The sequence below is a fragment of the Peromyscus eremicus genome, chromosome 17 (genome assembly GCF_949786415.1).
Source record: "Peromyscus eremicus chromosome 17, PerEre_H2_v1, whole genome shotgun sequence".
NCBI lineage: Eukaryota > Metazoa > Chordata > Mammalia > Rodentia > Cricetidae > Peromyscus > Peromyscus eremicus.
The window spans coordinates 46,766,011-46,783,318 of NC_081433.1; the positions used below are offsets into that span (position 1 = coordinate 46,766,011).

At 47.2% G+C, this 17,308-nt stretch overlaps 1 protein-coding gene across 1 annotated transcript in view; it reads right to left on the reverse strand.

Annotated features, from left to right (window-relative positions):
• Galntl6 (polypeptide N-acetylgalactosaminyltransferase like 6) overlaps positions 1 to 17,308 on the reverse strand; it is a 767,544-nt gene that overhangs the window by 16,147 nt on the left and 734,089 nt on the right. Inside the window, exons 11-12 of the mRNA XM_059244461.1 lie at positions 10,720 to 10,836; positions 1,027 to 1,176 (exon numbers count right to left, since the gene is read on the reverse strand). Coding sequence (XP_059100444.1) covers positions 1,027 to 1,176; positions 10,720 to 10,836 — 267 coding nt within the window. The remainder of the gene's footprint in view (positions 1 to 1,026; positions 1,177 to 10,719; positions 10,837 to 17,308) is intronic.

Sequence of the window (17,308 nt, forward strand, 5' to 3'; positions counted from 1 at the left end):
ATATATATGTATATATATGTGTGTATGTGTGTGTGTGTGTGTGTGTGTGTGTGTGTGTGTTACTGCAACTGTTTTAACTAGACAGCTGCCACACAAGAGCCAGGGGTATGCAGTAAATTAATAGATGTATTAATCTATGTTTGTTGTGAACTAGGATTTTTTAAGAATTATACATGTGTATTTGCTTATTTGACATGTGGCCACTTTTTTCCCAAGTTGGTTGAGCTGAGTTTAGACTTCTTCCCTGTGTTACTAGTAATCTGGAGTCATTTTTCAGTTATAGCTGCTCAGGAAATGGTACACACAATCAGTGAGGGTAAAAGCATCTCTACTGCATCTTTCCCTGTCACGGTGGCCTCCACATGTGTGAGCTGGGTGTGTGTGCATATGTCCAGGTGACTGAACCAAAACAGTGTGTTTTTAACCAACTTGTCAATCTGAAATCATGACTGTTATAGACTAGTAGTTTAAGATGTGTTATATTTGTTTATGCTGTGGAGCATTTGTTTAAGATGCAAAGATGTGTTGCATTCTTTTATGTTGCATTTGTTTAACTCTGTGAAGTTGTGTTACTTTGCCTGTCTGAAACACCTGATTGATCTAATAAAGAGCTGAATGGTCAATAGCTAGTCAGGAGAGGGAAATAGGTGGGGCTGGCAGGCAGAGAGAATAAATAGGAGAAATCTGGAAAGAGAGATCAAGGAGCAAGAAAAGGAGGAGAGGAGGACATCAGGGCCAGCCATCCAGCTATGCAGCAAGCCACGGAGTAAGAAATAAAGAAAGGTATAAAGAAAGACAAAAGTCCAGAGGCAAAAGGTAGATGGGATAATTTAAGTTAAGAAAAGCTGGCTAGAAACAAGCCAAGCTAAGGCTGGGCGTTCATAAGAAAGGATAAGCCTCTCTGTGTGTATTTATTTGGGAGCTGGGTGGCAGGCCCTCCAAAAAAGCCAAAAAAGTAAAACAGCAAGTAAAACCCCAACCAACTACACATGACAATCTGAGAATGACCACAAAACCGACTCTTACCTTCCGGTATCCCCAGAGCTGGTTCCCTTTCATGCCGTGACAGTCATAGAGCGTGACAGGGCTACTGTTTGAGATTGCATCGAAGCAGAATTTTCGGGTGTGCAGAGGCTCACCGGGTCGAATATCTTCTCTCCACCCAAAAGTAAAGAGCTGGCAAAAGAACAGTAGCAGAGAAGCCGCAGTGAGTTCACGTGTGGGGGAAAAGGTTCCAGGGCGTGGGGAGAGACGTCTTGACAGTGCAGAGCTCCCATTTTGTGAATACCAGGAAGAAGTCTATCTCAGCATAATAGAGGCATTGAAAGGGCATGCTTCAAAGGGCTCCCATTTTGTGAATACAGGGAAGAAGTCTATCTCAGCGTGCCTCAAAGGGCTGTGACAGCTGTACCTGAGGCCAGACTGGTAAAAATGCAAGCGAGAAGTCTTCAGTGAGCAACGGGTAAGGAAGGGAAAAGGGGAGGGGTGGAAGGGAGGGAGAGAAAGGTATTTTGAAGGTGGCAGAAGAGGAAAGGGAAGGATGAAGGAGGAGAGAGGGGAGAGGGAGAAGGGGGGCTAGGAAGGAGAGGAGAAGGAAAGCCTTTAATAAAACTTTTAGCGTTTGTCGCGTAGATAAAAGGTTCCTGAATCAGGGACTGCAGCGTTAGCCTAATGAGCAGATTAACTGCCAACGGACAAGACTTAAAGTTGAGCTGGATTGATGCTCGCACCTTGAAAAATCCAATTTAAAGGAAAGCCGAGTGCAATGGAGTAAAGAATAGGCAAATTAATTTTCTAGCATAGGTCAGAGGAATTCTGTGGGGCAATAGAGACAGTTTTAGATCATAACTCACAAGAAGATGTACAGTTCGCACTTATAGGTCCCTGACCTCCAACCTGAAACAGGAGTTCCATGGGATGATAGATACCACAACTCCATTGAATACTTCAATTAATATGCCATCCATTGTTTCCTATCCTCGTCTGGGTTATCCATCTCACTCTATATTACAAATGCTACTTATGATGTCCTAAATGAACTTTACAATGGGCTAAATTAACAAACAGCATTCCTATTGAGAAAAAGAGCATTTTCTTGAGTTCCCTGAGCTGAACCACATTTGTAGGGTACGTCCAAGAAAGTCCTTAATTAAAGGAGAAGACGGACCGGAGAAGCCTTGGGATTTCTTGCAGTTCTGATTCAGTAGGTTATGTAATTCTCAGACGAGCGAGGACTCTAGGAGGCAGACAGCTGTGTGAAGCAGAACTGTTTGGGCCAAGTCTTACTGACAGAGAGCAAGCGGAGTGGAGAGCTGTATGCAGCTAATGCCCTCACCACTGGCCTGGTCCTCCGTCTACTGGGGTTTTCAGATCTTACTGAGAGAATCTGGGGGCAATTCTAGAGATGGCTAAGAGAAAACAGTTAAGTGATGGGAATCTGAAAGCGACTGGAAGGACTACATGAAGTGGTCTCAATTAGGAAAAGAAATGATTGAAATCCAATACATGCGTGAAGGCATCTGAGCCTATGCTCTGTTCCCTTGAAAGGCAGGACAAGAGGCCAGTTCAGACAGGACAAGGGGTGTCAAGTTAGGCACTTGTGATGGAGTCTTGAGCAGGAATTGTGCTCTCTGTCTCTGTCTGTCTGTCTGTCTCTCCTTCTCGTTGTCTTAGGTCCTTCACACAGGAGAAGTATCTATTTGTGCTGTTCCTAACTTTGAGCTCTCTTCTAAGGGTGCTACTTCTGTGGCTTTTGAAGTACCATGCTCCTCCGCAGTAACCGTCTTTCATCTGTCTGCTCAACGTGGTGTCACCAAGGGTGTCTGTCCTCCTTCTTTCCTGCGTGGGCTTAAGTTCTCTCAGACCAGCGTTCACCGAAATGCTTCCGAACCCACCCACCACGTTGTGTCTGGCTCCTGGCAGGATTTCCTGACCGTGTCTCCCAGGGGACACAAATTCAACCTATCCTGCACTCACCGGAGTTTCATTTCTTGGCTAGCCTGTTCTCCTGTGATTTGTTTCAGTTGATGGTAACATCATTCATCTCGTCAGCCATGGAGTCTCGGAACTTTTGCCTCCTCTACTCTCCTCATCTAATTACCTGGCAAGTCTTACCACCGTCTCTCTTCTTTGGCAGGACTGGGGATGGAGCCCACCGCCTCACACACACCTGGCGACCACCGTACCGCTAAGGCACACCTTGGCACTTCTGGAATGAGTTTCATCCTCCAAATCCTCACAAACGTCGTACTCAATATCTCTTGTGTAGACTATTGTCATAACCTGCTTCTGTTCCCAATTCTTTCCCGTACGTGTGTGTGTGTGTGTGTGTGTGTGTGTGTGTGTATGCATACACACTCACGCTCATGGCGGTTCAGAGGTCAGAGGACAACCTTAGGTATTATACTTTAGTCACTGTCCACTTTGGTTTTAAAGACAAGGTGTCTCACTGGCTGGGACTTGCCATGTAGGTTAGACCGGCAGCCAGTGAGCTCTAGAGACCCTCACGAGTGGTTCGCTTCCTCAGTGCTGGGATTAAAAGTGTGTGGGTGCCACCAAACCTGGCTTTTAAAATGGATTCTGGGCCTTGAACTTGGGTCCTTGTGTTTGCAAAGAAACACATTCCATGAGCTGCTTCCCTAGGCCCTGCCAACCTTCCTGTCCTTGTTGCCCACGCTCCTGCCCCTCCTAGTCGACAGAGAAGTCGGTCTGGGATGCCTGTCTAATTAGGTCTTCTGCCAGCCTAGAATCCTGCGATTCTAAGTTTTCCTCCTCAGTCTAGATGTCCAGTCATCCAAGCAGCCTTCCTCTCTGAACCGCTTCATCTTCTTCCTCTCATTCCGTCATGACCGTCCACTGGGTTTCCATATCGCTCACCAGGTCGTGAGACCCTTGGTGGAGGAGGGTGTCCTTTTAAAACTCACCTTCCCAGCACCCAGAAAAGCACAGGCACTTGATATGTTTGCTGTGTGTAACTTGTACTACTTATCTCAACAGAAACTTGAAGTAACTGTCAAGATAAATGATAATTCGTTTTAGTCTTTTTTTTTTTTTTCAAATGGGTCCTATTGGCCTTCAACTTACTACATAGCCCAGGCTGGCCTTGAATGCCACATCCTCCTGCCTCAGCCCCTCCTGATTACTGAGATCATAGGTATGCCCCATTCTGCCTGGTTTCGATCAAGAAATTGTAATTGGTTTACCTATTTCTCTTTCATCTCTATTGCTGTGTGTGTTTGGGTTTTTTGTTTGTGTGTTTGTTTATTTTGAAAGATTTATTTTTGGCTCATGTTGAAGGAAACCCTCAATTATTGTAGAGAAGACACTCGGGCTGGCGTGTCTGTCAGCTTGCTGCTCAAATTGCCTGTGCCGTCAGAGAGGGAGAAGCAGACGCAGAGACCCACAGCCCAGCACCAGGCCGAGCTCCAGGAGTCCAGTCGGAGAGAGGGAAGAGGGATTCTATGAGCAAGGGGCATCAGGATCATCATGGGGAAACCTACAGAGACAACCGAACCAAACTAGTGGGAACTCATGAACTTTAGACCCACACCCGTGGAGGCTCCCTGGGACTGGACTAGGCCCTCTGCATAGTGAGACAGTTGCGTAGCTTGATCGGGACCCATCCTTAGGACATGAACAGGCTTTTTGGAGCCCACTGCCTATGGTGGGACACCTTACACAGCCTTGGTGCAGGGGGAGGGGCTTGGACCTGTCTCAGCTGAATGTGCTGGGCTTCGCTGACTCCCCATGGGAGGCCTTACCTTTTCAGAGGAGGGGATGGGAGGTTGGTTGGGAGGAAGGCTGGGGGGAGCGGGAGGAGGGATGGGGGGATCTGTGGTTGGTATGCAGAATGAATAAAAAATTTCTTAAAACATACTTTAAAAAATGAATAAAATTAGAATAAAAATAAAGAAAGAAAGGAAGGAAGGAGCTAGTGGAGCATCAGTGTTCATCTCTCTCAGGATTTCCCGGCTCAGTCAAACCTCTCGGGGGAAGCCACACAGGCACCTTCCGAGGTGTGTTTCCCGGGTGATTCCAAATGCAGTCAACCAGACGCTTTAAACATTTTATTTACTTGTTAACTTTAGGGAGGAAAAGGTCGTTTGGTTCCTGGGTTACAGCTCATCATCAAGGGGAGGGTAAGGCAAGGGCTCCGGACAGGAGCTTGGAGGTGGGAGCTGAGGCAGAGGAGTGTACTGTTACCGTCATGCTTCCGCTCGGTACCTTTCTCTCTCTCTGACATTCCTGCTCTCTTTCTTGTTTTCCTCATCACCCTCTTCTTCGTTCTTAGAGACTTCCATACAACGTGTTTTGATCATATTCACCCCCTCCCTCAGCTCTTCCTAGATCCACCAGAGAGTGAGAGTGATCAGTTTACCCGGGGCTGCATTCTTAGAGAACACAGTCTCTCTCCATGCAGGGGGTGGGACTGTGTGCCCAGCTTCTCTCTCTGTGTCTTAGCTCATATATACCCGGAAGCCTAAAGGTGAAAGGAATTGTAATCCCTACCTATTGAAGGTCATTCATTCGACAGATCTGACTTCTGCCTCAAGTGTTCAGGCTTCTTGAATCCCATTTCCTCCCACTTTTCATTACACGGATCCCTTAAGGCTCAAAGAATACCCGAGTGACAGCAAGTCTGTCTCTTAGATGTCGGCTCCTGTCACAATCATATCTGGGCACACTTAGGCGACTCTTGTTTCCTGTCTCTAGTTTTGTATTGATGGCTGGAAAGGAATTTTCATAAGATACTCTATGCTGTTATTGCTACCTGGTGATTGCAATCCTGGGCCCTGGGTGATAAATCTTCAAATTATACCAATTGTTTTATTTTTCTGCACCTTCCAATAACTAATTTTCCCCTCTCTTACGTCTTTGAAATGCTTCCTGTAGCCATTTATCTCCCTCAATGGCCATGCCAGACGGATCATTCCTTAGACACGTTTTCTCCACAGCAGAAACCAGCAGACATGGTGACGGCATCTCACCGTTCAGGGACTTACTGTGACACTCACAATCTGCCTCCTACTCCTGGGCGGTTCTGACTAGCCAGAAGCATCTAGATTTACTTACTAAAAGCCCCTGATGCTTTTTGCTTTCTTTTCAAACCCAAACCATCCTTTTAAAAGTAAATGGATGTCAATTTCCTGCCTTTCTTCTTCTGAGCAGTTCTTTAAAATATAGATTTTGAGTCATGACCCATTTCCCTGCTTCCATATTCGTGTGGTGTGTGTAACATTGCCTGGGTCTGGACTGTAATGTATTATACAAATAAATTCTCCAGATCCGAGCTGCAAATATACTTATCTTAATCTGGCAACCCGATGAGACAATTGAAAAACATTTTTTCCCTCTCTGTGGGTAGTTATATTTTATTTCATCGTTAGGGAGTTTGCAGAAATCTGAGTTATAACAGGTTTCTCCCTACAGTTTGTACTCCTCAGAATGCTGTTTTGAGATTGTTCCCCCCCCCCCCCCCAGAAAAGGCGTGTGTCCTTTCTCTGCACGCATTGTCTTGTTTGGATTTCTGTTTTGTGTGTGTCCCCCTCCTCCAGATCTTGGAAAGAGAAAGTCTGTCTGCTTCCTCAGCAGGACCACAAGGCCTGCAAAGCTTCCTCCCAGCAGGAGCCCAGTGCCTGCTTGCTGGGCCTGCAGAGAGAACAGCCAAACTAGGCCAAGCCAAACACACCTCCTCTCTTCTGCCCCCCCCCCCCCCCCCCCCCCCCCGTACTCATAACAGGGCTGGGGAGTTGCCTTCCAGATCTTACACTCTTATTTGGATCTATTTTTATTTTTCTTCCTCGATCCCTAGAGGAAACTGGGAGCCAGCACACAATGCTAGAGTGATATCAAACAGCTCAGCAATGACCCCGGAAGGATGAATCATATGCCTGCTTCCCTCACAGAAGCCGGATTAGTCCTGAATAATGTTCTGCGGCAAAATGTTTCCCTTATAAAGGCATGCTTCAGTGGCCCTTCTTCGTCGTCGCATTTGGAACAAGTTTGTTTATTCTTTAGTCAGTTCGACGCCTTTGGAATTAAAATGAATATCCATAATTTCCCTGGCCTGATGTACTTCTCATCCAGGAATTTTAATCTAAGTGTAAAACAGTGAATTATAACAGTCTTTAAGCAAAATATTGAATAAGGCTTTCATTAATTATTGTAATATAAATTTGCCTGTAAAAGTCAGTATATGGTGACAGGTTTCAAACCGGATTCAAGTTTTTCTTCCCCCCAACCTTTATTCTCCTCATAGTTCCAGCCTTAGGACTACAGAGACCGGAAATCTTTTTAAAGAGCTGTATTAAGTGCAGGGATAGATAGATATATATTTTTCCTGCCTCGTGAAGTTTTTCTTCTTGTCTAGTGCTGTCCTCTGGTGACCATTCTGTAAATTACATACCATAGATTTTTTTTTTCCAGTTTAGCCTGAGGTAAATGAACAATCAACAATAAAAGTGTGTGTGATATACTTCAGTTTGCTCGTGTTCATTTTTATCTGTCAAATAAGAGTTCAGGCCAGATCACACTCCATTCTAGAACTTTTCTGTTTAGGAATATTAAGCCTGGTTCAGGTATCCAGACGTGTATCCCCATAAGCTATCTAAATTTGTTTCCCGCTTGGGCTGAAAAGAGGAGATAAATTTAGCTCAAGAGACGAAGTTTTCCCTTAAAGCTTCCCTCTTTAATTTTAGAGACTGTCCTTCCTACATGCTCCAAAGGCTTGCCTTACTGGTAGCCTCTTGAGCATTCTTGCTTGCCCTCAGGCCGGAGTCCCGGCTGCTTGTTGGAAGTGCCAGCCAACCATATTCCTCCGATGCTCGGCACCACCTAAGCAGTGCTTATTGGAGGACACGGAGGAGGAGGAGGAGGAGGAGGAGGAGGAGGAGGAGGAGGAGGAGGAGGAGGAAGCCAGTGAGTTCCCGTCAGACACTTTGTAGCTATCACCACATCCTAGAGCTGCGGAGCCTTCTGGGAATGGTTCACCCTACAGGATATGCTGGAGTGGATGAGTATGTTGGGAATGGACCAATGCATCCATGTCACAGCAGCCTTGAACCTGAGAGCATGGCAGTGTGTGTGTGCGTGCGTGTGCGTGTGCGTGTGCGTGTGCGTGTGCGTGTGCGTGTACACAGAAGGGAAAGTACAGTGACTGAGTTGACCTCATGTGGGAGTTAATGTTATGTCTCAGGCATCATTACTTCTCAGAAAACCCCATAGAGGAGGTGGGGACTGTTGTTCTTATTTAATGATGGAGAACCTCTGGCCGAAAGGAATTGAACAAGGCTGCTTGGCTTAAAGTGAGATCCACGTTGGCCTGACTCTAAGGCCGTCTGTCTTCCCAGATCATCGTTGGATGGGTAACCAGTTAGAGGGTGTTAGAAGATGTCGGTGTTATCTGATAGGAGTCTTCCTTGACTGGTGTTTGAACTGGCTACTTTCCCAGCAACCTGACGCTCTGATTGTAATTCAGGATGCAGGAGGGCCAGGAAGAGGAAACAGGGAGAAGACAAGTGGACTTGAACCACTCCTTAAGGACCTTAGGCTGGGGAGGGTCATTGCTCAATGGTTCATTTTTGTCAAGATTCTTCTGTGCGGAATGTGTGCGTAAGCTAATGACTCTCTCCAAAGCACGAGGGTGCTCCAGCTGAGCCTCCTCCTGGCCAGTATCCAGGGCAGACATGGAGGAATACAGCTGGAGCACTACAGTCATGCCAGCAGAGAACACTGTGAGCACACACTGCCCTGATGGTGATCCCTGAGAAACAGAGAACACTGTGAGCACACACTGCCCTGACTGCAGTGAGCACACACTGTCCTGACTGCGGGTGTTCCCTTCTGCAGAGGGAAGCAGGATGGAGAAAGGCCTCAGCTGTGAGCATCAGGTGGATTTCTTTGTAACTTTGACAATAGCTGTGAATACTTGTGGAATCTGTGTGGTCCACCCTGTACTTCCTATTTGAAATAGTTCATTATTCGAACTTGAAAGACCAAAGGGGCCCGCAGTCCTCCACACTGTCCTTTCTCTTTCACGGGTGACACAGTTTCAGGAGAGACCCTCTCCGAAGAGTTTCTGGCTCTAAGTTGGATTAGAAATCACACTTTCCTTAGCCGGAGCTGTGCTGAAATGTCTTTCGATCAAAGCCGTGCATCGTCTGAAAACATTCTCTGACGTGTATGTTGGGATGCCCCTGCCTCGGCTGTCCTTCACAGGCATGACTAAAAACTACCATTGCAGCAAGAGGGCCATGCATTACTTTTATGCACAGCCGGGAGGGAAAAGTAAGGTTAGATGGACTCTTGAACACAAAACAGAGTTATGACAAGATTTTGCTGGATGAATACCCCAGCATTCTCCAGGTTTGTCCTAAAAACTGCTGCTGTAGGGAAGACAGTAAGATAAGCTCACAGCGAATGAGTCTACCACCTCCATTTAAAAAAATTAGTTTTTCAGAGTTAGTATGTACGGGGCTGGAGAGAGGGCTCAGTGGTTAGGATGTCTTCTTGCACCATAAGGGCCAGGGTGTGGATCCCAGAGTCCTGCACAGGCCTGAGCCTGGGACCCCAGCCTTGAGGGAGTGGGGAATAGACAGGGACGTGCTAAGGCTTGTTGACTTCTAGCCTAGGGAGGAAATACAAGCCCCAGAATCAGGGGGAGACCCTCCGAAGCATGGGTGGAATGTGCTGGAGGAGGAAATGCCATGCCTTCTTCTGGGCCTCGCTGCGTGTGCAAAGCTGTGTGCACCCACATGTACACACGTGCACGCACGTACAAATAAAGGTGAGCACACAAAGTCATGGTCTTCATTGTGCCATTTCTGAACAGACTTTGTTCTTTTTCTTTTCTTTTTTCCCCCCAGAGCTGAGGACCAAGCCCAGGGCCTTGTGTTCGCTAGGCAAGACCTCTACCACTGAGCTAAATCCCTAACCCTGCTTCGTTCTCATTTATCCCCATCCCCACTCCCCTCTTCATGGTTTTAGCTCCTTATGACCGGTCGGTCGCCATTGTCCTAGCAACAGCTGCCTTTCTGCTTTCAGGTCACATTTAACTCTTATGCTAAAGTCCACCCCCCCCCCCCCCCGTGTGTGTGTGTGTGTGTGTGTGTGTGTGTGTGTGTGTGTGTGTGTTCCTGTGTGCCTGTGTGCCTGTGTGTGTGCCTGTGTGCATGTATGGGCATGCTCACATGAGTGTTGAGATCAGAGGACAACGTCAAGTATCATTCCTCAGCTGCTGCCTACATTTCCTTTGGATGTCTCTTACTGGCCTAGAGCTCACCACGTAGGCTAGGCTAGTTGCCTAGCGATCCCCATTGACCTGCCTGCTTCTGCCTCCCCAGACCGGGGATTCCCAGCACATGCCAGCATGCTCAGCCTTGAAAATACAGGTTCTGGAAGACCAAACTCCCGCTCTCACACGTGCAAGGCGTACACTTCCCTGGCTGAGCTATCACACCAGTCCTGCTTCTCCGAGTGGAAATGCGCTTTGGTCCGTTATCTTGGTTGAATATCACAGTTCCTCTGACAAGGAGCAGAAGCGGAGACAGACCAGGCTCAACCAACGGGGGATCTGGTTGGTGACAAACTTCACCCAAGCCCCAAATGCACCACCCAGAGACTTCCTCCCATCCTGCCCTTCCCCGCCATCCTCATCCTCAGCTCCCCTCCCAACCAACCCCCTCCCCCCATTAGCCTCAGTTCCCGTGATTTCTGACTCACCTGCTCATGAGACCACGTCCTTTCGGAACCATCTTTGACACAGATGTCCAGCCTCAGCTCAGTCCCCGTGGCTCCGTGCTTGCTGTCCACACACAAGTTGGCCGCCAGGTTCCGAATCTGTGGCAGGAAGAACACATCAAGCGTGAGGCTGTGTCGCCAACTCCTGCCAATCCTGGGGTTGATAAAGGTCTCCCTCAGTCTATCTTTTTTGATGACCTGACTAGAAAGACACCTTGAATTTACACGCAGTGTGTCGGGGACTCAAAAAATGAGGACACAAAGTATGACATAGTCTATGTGAAAGAACATGACATAATCAAAAGATAAAATTACGACTGGCTGCCGTGAAGTGACTCTTTGATTATGTGACTGAGGGAGTGGCATAGAGCCCAGACCTCTGTAATGAGAGTATTTTCTTGTTCAGGTAGTGCTTGACGTGGAATTTTAAGCACCTCTACATTACCCTCCCAGCGGGGAGAGAATCCCAGGCAGGTGTTACAGGTGAGGTGTATGGTTAAGGAAAGGGGTCCTCCAGCATGGCACAGCTCTGGGCAGGTTACGGTGACCTCAGGTTCCAGATCGGCTTCAAGTGGCTGTTGTCATAGGCTAGCGTTTCTCCTGGGTGGTAAATTAAATCCTAGAGGATTAGCTATCCTGGCTGAAGATCATGTCCACATTGCATAGTACAGTTCTTTCCAGTTATTCTGTTAATGCTAAATAGGCAGGGGTAAGGAAAGGGGAAACAGTGAAAAAATGTCAAGAGCGGAAACAGCGAGAGAAGTGGAGTCTGGACGGGGACAGATCTTCTGTAGTTTCCTTCTGCCTGGAGCATCCGCCCACCAATCCTCTGCTGCCATCATCAACATAGCCTGTAGTAGGGCTGGATATCAGATACAGTGTGTGATTGTGTGAGTGTGTGTGTGTGTGTGTGTGTGTGTGTGTGTGTGTAGGCTACAAAAGCCCTGCTATCTCAGGCCTTCGGGACTACCTTGAGTAGTCCCGAATCATTCACTCTTGGTATGTTTAAACACGGAAAAAGATTAGGATGCACTCAACTTTTGCTTATGCTCTGATTCTTTTGCCTGGAATGAGTCAGTAAGTAAGATCACCCAGCCAGGGCCCGTTCATACGGGAATCGGACAGTGAAACAGAGCAGAGGTTGTGAACATCCTGGGAATTGTGAAAGGATCCAGTGACACCGGGAAGGACATAACACAGAGGGAGCGCTCTCAGGGTTCATGTATTCCAGGAGTACAGGTGGGTTAATGTCCTTCAGGAGGGGAAAGAAGCAGCACTCATTTCCTTATTCAGAGAAGCTGGCAAGAGGTCTACCAACTGCTACGGGACATCTGATGAGGTCTCTGACTCCTGTGTTAGGGCTGTGTGAAAGAAAGCAAAATTTGTTTTGTCCAACATGGAATCCAGGGGCAGCTATGGATCCCCACCTCCAGTACAAGCCACCCAGCAGCTCAGCACCTGCAGGTGGGTTTGGACAAGAATCCTTCTCTTCATTTTCCTGAGATCCATCACTCGAGCTTGAATCAGGGAAATTGCTTGCCCAGCCCTTGCAAACCAATTGCATCCTCTTCTTGGTTACGGGGAGACCCAGCGGTTCGCGAGCATGAACTCGAGGGCCCATCAGAGTACGGCTGACTGGTCATCACTTAAAGGAAATCTTAGCTTCATCTTTCCGAAACAAGGACGAGGGGGGACCTTTCTTTTGAGATTTTGAAAGGGGGAGGGGCAAGAGGGAAGGAAAGCCTTTTATAAATCCACTTGTCATCATGTGTGTGATGACGCACACACGCGCCTCTTTAGTAAACTAGGAACACACAGAGTTAGATTTCACTGTCGCTGTCACCTTTGTGTGTGTGCGCGTGCGTGTGTGTGCACGCGTGCGTATGTGCGTGTGCATGCGTGTGCGTGCGTGTGCGTGCGTGTGCGTGCGTGTATGTGTGCGTGCGCGTGCGTGTGCGTGCATGCGTGCGTGTGCGTGCGTATGCGTGTGTGCGTGTGCGCGCGTGTGCATGTGTGTGTGCATGTGTGTGCATGCGTGTGTGTGTGCATGCGTGCGTGCGCGTGTGTGTGCGCGCGCGTGTGTGCGCGCGCGCGTGTGTGTGTGTGTGTGTGTGTGTGTGTGTGTGTGTGTCTTGCTTTATATCTCAGACCATCCTGGAACTTCTGATCCTCTTGCTTCAGCCATCTCTACCCTGAAACCTCTGATCCTCTTGCTTCAGCCATCTCTACCGTGTCCGGTGTGCTATTCCTGTCCGGAGCCTGGTCCCCTCTGAAAAGCTTCAGTTTTATCTCCTCCTCTGGGTCCAGTATGTCACCTTTCAGAAGCTGTCTGTCGCCTGCACAACAGCCTGGTAGCACTCTGAGAAGTCTGTCTTTTCACCTCTGGGCCCTACGATCCCCTGGCACAGTCTTGTTAGAGAAGGGTTTTCAATGCGTATGCTGACATCACTTCCATGGCATGGCTCTTCCCTCTATAAGGCCATCTAGGAGCCCCAAACCATGTTTACGAGGGGGAAAACAGCTGTTTGTGCATTTGTAACGCCGCAGAAGGAGAGGCTACCCCACAGGGTTAGCGTTGGAGCTTGCCCATCCGCGGGACGCTGCTCTTAGAAAAGAAGAAGAGATAGCATCCCAAGCTGGGGACAGGAGTGGTGACCGCCAACTCAGCCTGTGGATACGACCAACCCTCCCAGAGAGCTTCGCTTTGTTTCCCAAAGTTAGGAGCCCAAAAGGTCTCTGGCAGGGATGGAGGACCCCATTTTCTAAGCTCTCGAATTTTCTAAATTCTCACTCAAATGGCAGCTGTGTAGACAACGGAATAAACTGCTTTGTGAGCCAAATTTCAGGTTTCGAAGGCGTAATTGTCTACATCTGTGTAAATTTCAGCGCAAAGTTGTGCCAGAGAGGAAATGCTGGGAGTTCAGGACAGGACAAGGTAGACAGCTGGGACGAGACGAACAGCCAGCCATTCGTGCTTCCTTCTTTTCCCTTTGTGTGAAGCATGTGCTCTGAATCTCTCCCTTTATTCACAAGCATAGCTCCATCAAAAGAAAGAGGGGAGCAGGATTCCAACACAGGAAAGATCTAAAGACTAGAGGCATTAGTATTTACAAATGATTTTATTTGGTCTCTGCACTGTGTCTGCAAGTAAGGCAGTTTACACACACACACACACACACACACACACACACACACACACCCTCAAATCTAGGACACAGGCTATTGCATAAATCTGTGAGAGAGGACATCACTTTCAGGCTTCAATCCTTTGCTGCTGTCCAGCTCCAGGGCTTGACATCATTAAATTGCATCTAGGGATCTGGAGGAGGCTAAGCAGGATTAGAAAAGTGGAGTAGTGCTTGACTAGGCAGGGGTAGGGGTAGGAGGAAGGTGAAGAGTCAGGGAGAAGGAATCACGATGGATGCCAGGAGTGCAGAAATATGGTCCTTTTGGGTAAAGGTTAGGGAAAGGCAGAGAGTAAAGATGCTTGTTGAGTATACAAGAAAAGTCGGGCTCAAGTTCAACAAACATTCATTCCCTCACCCAGGAAGCTTTGAGGGATCTCACTTGGTGCAGTAATTTCCTACATGTCCAGGTCCCATCCTCAGTACCAAATATGGTGGTACACATCTGTAATCCCAGCACTCCAGAGGTGGAGGGAGGTGCACCTGCTGTAATTCTGGGAGGTAGAAGGAGGAGGATCAGAAGGGCAAGTCTATCCTCAGCTACAAATTATTGAGTTTGAGGAACATCATGGAATACCAGAGATCTTGTCTTAAAAACAAAACAAACTAAAACCCAAATGAGGTATAAGAGAGAGCTGGGCATGGTGGTACATGTCTTTAGCTCCAGAATCAGAAGGAAACAGAACTCTGTGAATTTGAGGCTAGCCAAGGCTACATAGTGAGTCCTTGTTGTGGAGGAGGAGGAATTAGAAGAGGAATAATAATAATAATGATGATGATGATGATGAAAGGGGAAGGAGAAAGGGAGGAGAAGAGGATGAGAGGAAAAGAGAGGTGAGAAATGGAGCAGAGAGGAGGAATGTAGAAAAAAATCAAGTAATGAAGTGATTCACAGATGTAGAATTGGCCACCCATTTTTAAATTGTATTTATTTATTTATTTCCTAGAGAATAAGGCACTCAATTGGATGTTAGGTTAGACAGAAATGCTAGGCTTAACAAACAAGAACCACGCTTTGTTAATTACTCCTAATAGCTTTGGGGCCTTCTAAATGAAATAGTAGATTCATCACTCACTCAACTAGAGAGTACCTGCTGTGTCCAGGCCATAGATACTGGTCACAGAGAAGAGAGAAGAGGAATCCATCTCCTCTGTGCTGGAGCCCAGAGTATAGTCAGGATGTTATCAAGTACATGAAAGGACAGGAGGCCCGAATCTCCCAGCATTTCTAGCTGCAAATTTTAAATATGTTCCTCTTCATGGAGCATGGGTGAATTGTCAAGTGTTCTGGCTAGCTGAGAGGCATTGGCTACCTCAATTCGTGATTGATGGTAGAGGGCCCAGCTCATTGTGGGTGGTGCCATCCTTGGGCTGGCGGTCCTGGGTTCTATAAGAAAATAGACTGAGCAAGCCATGAGGAGCAAGCCAGTAAGCAGCACTCCTCCATGGCCTCTGCATCAACCCCTGCCTGCAGTTCTGGCCCTGTTTGAGTTCCTGTCCTCACTTCCTTCAGTGAGGGACAAGGAAGTACAAGACAAATAAACCTTATCATTCTCAACTTGCTTTTGGTTAGTGTTTCACCATAGCAATAGCAACCCTAACTAAGACAGTAAAGTAAATTTTTTTTTGCATAATTAGATAGAAAAGACAGGGGTGCAGGGTGGAGAGAGAATTGAGCATGCAGGTCTGGGCTCTGTTCATGCGATACAAAGGAGTTTCTCCACAACCTTGGTCATACACCTCTTTGTAAAGTTCAACTTACCCATTCATTAAAAACAAAACAAAAAACTACATTCTATTATATGAAGGAATTTTAAACAAAAACACTGAAAAAAACCCATATCCAAGGAGTGCTTTTATATGAAAGAGGCTTTAAAAACATGGATGAAAATCCAAAGACTAAGAGAAGGAAATGGCCTCTGCTCACCAGGAACCAACACTCCCAATGGGGAGACATCACTGAAGCCATCTTCTTCAGAGACAACATGTTTGTCCTCCTTAGTTTTTATTGTCAACTTGACAGGATCTTGGATCATCTGGGAAGAGGGAACCTCCACAAAAGAATTACATCAATAAGATTGGCCTGAGGCCATACCTTTGAGAGCCTGATTTGATTGGTGATTTGTAACAAGAATCTTAAAAGGTCTTATCAGTAAAAAATACCCCAGAGCCAGATATTGGGGAGAAAGATGAAAGATCAGAGAAACAGAACAAGCCAGCCATGTTCTTATCTCTACAAAATCCTCAGTCTCAAGAGAGCGAGTTCCTGTTTCCTCACGCCTTACATACCTTTTTGTGTCCTGCCATATCACCTCCTGGGATTAAAGGCATATGTGCTTCCCAGTACTGGGATTAAAGGTGTGTGCCACCACTGCCTGGCTCTGTTTCCACTGTGGCCTTGAACTCAGAGATTCAGATGAATCTCTGCCTCCCAAGTGATAGGATTAAGGGTGTGTTCTACAACTGTCTGTCCTCTATGTCTAATGTAGTGGCTGGCTCTGTCCTCTGATCCCCAGATAAGCTTTATTGGGGTGCACAATATATTACTACAGTGATTGACGTGGAAGGGCCCAGTCTATGGTGGGAGGCACCATTTCTAGGTTAGTGGGCTTGGGCTGTAATGAAAGCTAGGTAAGCATGATGTATGTAGAGGGTGGGCTAGAAAGCATCGTCCCTCCACTGCTCAAGTTTCCTGCTTTGAGTTCTGGCCCTGGCTTCCATCAGCAATGGAGTGTTACCTGGAGGGTAAGCTGAAATTAACCTTTTCCTCCCCAAGTTGCTTCTAGTCAGAATGTTTTTTTTTTTTTTTTTTTTTTTTTGGGTTTTTCGAGACAGGGTTTCTCTGTGTAGCTTTGTGCCTCTCCTGGATCTTGCTTTGTAGACCAGGCTGGCCTCGAACTCACAGAGATCCACCTGGCTCTGCCTCCCAAGTGCTGGGATTAAAGGCGTGCGCCACCACCGCCTGGCTCAGAATGTTTTATCACAGCAACAGAAGAGCAAAGTAGCACAGTGTTAGTTGAGGACGGAAGAGGAAATGACCAATTCTGAGGAAGACAGGTTGGAGCTCTTAGTTGAACCCATGGCATTGGAAGGGGCTCTGGAGGATGACTAGATTTCAGTTTGGAGAGTGAGGTGAGGTGACAGAAGGAAACCATAGCCTTAGGATTTATTTAGTGAAATAAATATTGAAGTTTGAAAGTACGAGGTGTGGTGTGCATGTGCGTGTGGGTACACGCGGGCGTGTGTGTGTGTGTGTGTGTGTGTGTGTGTGTGTGTGTGTGTGTGTGTGCTGGAGCTTGAACCCAGGGCCTCACAATTGCTCAGCCCACACTCTATTACTAAGTTACATCCCTAGCCTTTTGTTTTCCTTCTTGTTAATGGTGAAA